This window comes from Larimichthys crocea, chromosome XX, assembly GCF_000972845.2.
Source record: "Larimichthys crocea isolate SSNF chromosome XX, L_crocea_2.0, whole genome shotgun sequence".
Lineage (NCBI taxonomy): Eukaryota > Metazoa > Chordata > Actinopteri > Sciaenidae > Larimichthys > Larimichthys crocea.
This window is the reverse complement of record NC_040030.1, coordinates 8174848-8178384: the sequence shown is the minus strand read 5'-3', so window position 1 is coordinate 8178384 and position 3537 is coordinate 8174848. Positions and strand designations below refer to the sequence as shown.

General features: G+C 41.6%; 1 protein-coding gene across 1 annotated transcript; it reads left to right on the top strand.

Moving 5' to 3' along the window:
• The first annotated feature begins 765 nt into the window (after positions 1 to 765).
• Positions 766 to 2650, top strand: mblac1 (metallo-beta-lactamase domain containing 1). Its single transcript, XM_010756128.3, has 2 exons — positions 766 to 1263; positions 2085 to 2650. Exons 1-2 carry the CDS (start codon positions 826 to 828, stop codon positions 2322 to 2324), a joined length of 678 nt encoding a protein of 225 aa, XP_010754430.1. The 5' UTR covers positions 766 to 825; the 3' UTR covers positions 2325 to 2650.
• Positions 2651 to 3537: the final 887 nt, after the last annotated feature.

Genomic DNA, 3537 nt, shown 5'->3' with positions numbered 1-3537 from the left:
CAATTAAAAGATACAGCAGATAAAATGCAACCACTTTTCAATTAGTGTCCTATATTTTACTTTAAAGTCTGTGTAAAGTCAGAATAAATGTGTGTTCTGAGTTTGTCAGACCAAAAAAGAAAGTGTTATTAACCACCCAGCCAAATTTGAATTATTATTGATTATTATAAATCAGGTAAAAATTAATTCTCAGCTCCAGGACTGTGGGGGCGTGTTCAGTGAATGTGATAAAGCCATGCCCACTCACAGGAGCAGTCAAGCAGCCATTTTGAAGTGAGAAAATGACATGACTAACTTTGAAACACTCAGTGAGATGAATTCATCTCTATCTCTCTGCTAAGGGTGCATGGGTATTCTCAGGGTGGCCTCAGCGTGTCATCGAGCCACCCTTTAAGGGAACACCCACAAAATCCTGGACTGAAAACTGGTGAAAAACTGTTTGAACCTCTAACTCCACATTTCACTAATATATCGTCTTTTCACATGTTTTCAGCAACTATTTTCAACATATTTTATGTATTTTGAAAGAAATCTCAGAATTGCCTTTACACAGACTTTAAGAACATCTATCTGTTTCATCCCTGCTGAATACCAATTACACCATACTTTTTTAAATATTATTAAATTATGAGTTATAAAGGGGACAGCAATACTGCCCATGCAGTCCTCTCTTTAGTCAGACTGTTAACACACGTTAGTTTGATGAGAACACCTCAGTCAGTCAGTCATTAAACACATTGATGACACTCCGGGCCACCAGGTGGCGGTATGGAGCCGTGTGCTGCGTGTGTCCGGCTTCCAGCAGTCTAACTTTGTGTGTTTACCATGACGGAGTCAGAGTCAGAGTCCGGCAGTAAACTGGTCTCATGTCGGTTTCAGAAAGCCCCTGTGTCAGAGCTTCACACAGTCTTCTCCGGTCAGCCGTACTCTGTGTCCGTGCTTAAGGTTGGGTACTGTGTGAATCAGGCTGACGGCACGTTCACAGCCGACGGAACCATTACCCTCATAACGGGACCCAAGACTGTTCTGGTGGACACCGGCGGACCGTGGGACCGAGACTTTCTACTAACGGCGCTGAAGGACAGAGGCCTGGAACCGACAGACGTTAACGTAGTCGTGGGGACTCACGGACACTCGGACCACGTCGGTAACCTGAGTCTGTTTCCAACAGCGCTGATGATTGTAGGATATGACGTCAGTGAGGGGGACACGTACCGAGCCACCGGCCTGTCAGCGGGACGTGTTTACTGTATCGATGAGCACGTGAGTGGACATGCACCAAACGTTCCACAAACGTTTGTACAACTCAAAGTTAGGTCAAGTCAGTGACACTAAACGCACACAAAGATCAATTGTCGGAATTGTTGGGTCTCTGTAAATAATGTTCCAGTATAGTATATTACAGTCTAGACCTGCTCTGTATGGAAAGTGTCATGACACAACGTCTGTTATATGTCACTATTTTATCTTCTGCACATATTTATTTGTATAGTTTACTTTCTCTGCACATGAATTTAAATTTAGATTTATCTGAGCTTCATTTTAATGTATGGCTTCTGTGTTATAGGTTCATTCTGGTGTATGTTTAATGTATGTTTGCATGCTGCTACTGGATGCCTGAATTTCCCTCAGGTTCAATAAAGTATCTATCTATCTATCTATCTATCTATCTATCTATCTATGTGTGATACAGGCTGAGTCTGAGTCGAGTCAGGACTCAGGTCTTTTGATGACGATTTAGCTTTTATTAACTTTTTTCAAAGTTATTTGCATATTGTGATTCAGATTTTTTTTTTTTAGAGATTAGCAGAAATGTGACTTTTCTGTAGAGGAAGTCTTGGCCTGAAGAGCCGGAATCTGTTTTCTGGATATCTGTTGGCTACACCAGAAGCCTAGAAACAACAACAAGACTTGCTCTACATTTAACTTTAGTCTGTCTTTAGTCAGAGTGGAAGTCCAAATACCTGACAAAGTGAACACTAGATGGATTACAAAAAGGAATCAGACTGTGACAGAGGTCAGCAGCTTCATGTGTCCTGGTTTCGCCTTAGGTGTCTGTTCACACTGTCTCCTCTCTCCCACAGGTATCTGTAGTTCCCAGTCCAGGCCACACAGGACAGGATGTCAGCGTGCAGGTGAAGGGAACCTCCGCAGGCACAGTGCTTGTTGTAGGGGACTTGTTTGAGAGCTGCTCAGATGAGGACAGCTGGCGGGATCTCAGTATGAACATTGTAGTACAGGAGGTCAGCCGGCAGGAGGCGCTAAACATAGCAGACGTAATCATACCAGGACACGGACTCCCGTTCAGAGTCCTCCGGAACTGATGGACCAACCAAGTGACTTGATTGACTGTAGCTGGAGATTTAGAACTTGACATAATGTTGTCATACTGAGAAAGTTTACACGCCTGATAACACACTTTCATCTGGAGTGAGCAGCTCATCAGTTGTCTGCCCATACAGGCAAAATATTTGTTACACGTCACTCGACTCATGACAACTACTGAACGCGCCTGTATTCATGTCTGCATCCTGTAACAAGGTGTCAGCTTCACTGTGGCTTAATAAATGTTCTATCATTCATTCATTTTCCATGACCACTTATCCTTCTCAGGGTCGAGGCATATCAACTGCTGATGAGTCAGAATATTGCACAGGTGTTCCTGACATGGCAGCGGGCCCAGGATTTCATCACTAACTCTGGTCATTCAATAAAATGAACATTCAGTTCAGACAACAGCTCTGATGGACATATATACAGTCCTACATCTGTGGGATAGCACTGTACATTTCAGTGGCCTTTTATTGTGACCACTTTAAGACATAGTGTTGGCCTTACAGATTATTATCTTGAGTGCTCTCTATCAGATACAGTTTGTACTAATAGACTACAAATCTCAGATGAAGCAGAACCGTTAAACTCTTGACTGAATCTATACTATACAGATACTATACAGTAGGGCTGCTCGATTATGGAAAAAAATCAATATCAGGATTATTTTGGTTACAAATATGTACTTTACAGCTGTTTCACAATGTATAAAGCATTAAATCAATAAAATAAATATACTTTATGGAACATTAATTAAGGCATAGAAAAACATAAATGTATCCAAAATAAACTATGGATCCAGCTGCTCTGCAAATTCTATGTATTTATAGAACAAAATAAATATAATAAGCATCAGCATCAATAAGCAATAAGCATCTTCTTGAAACCCTCACCCTCAACTGTATTAATGGGTTGCATATCTTTAGCTAAGAAATATCCAATGGCAGCTGTTAGGCCCCATTTACACGTACACAGGTATTTTAAAAAACAGACATTTCCCTTCGTTTGTACCTATCTTTTACACGCAAACGGTGAATTCACCTCTGAAAACGAATCGAGTTTTAGGCAGCTGACGTGCCAAAAGTGCGACCAATGTTTACCTTTTGCTATGACGATGATCATGGAAGCAGCCGCCCATAGGCTTGGCATAGTTATTATGGCGCTCGATGGCGTATTTATGCGGGTTGATGTAAACGAAAACTTTTT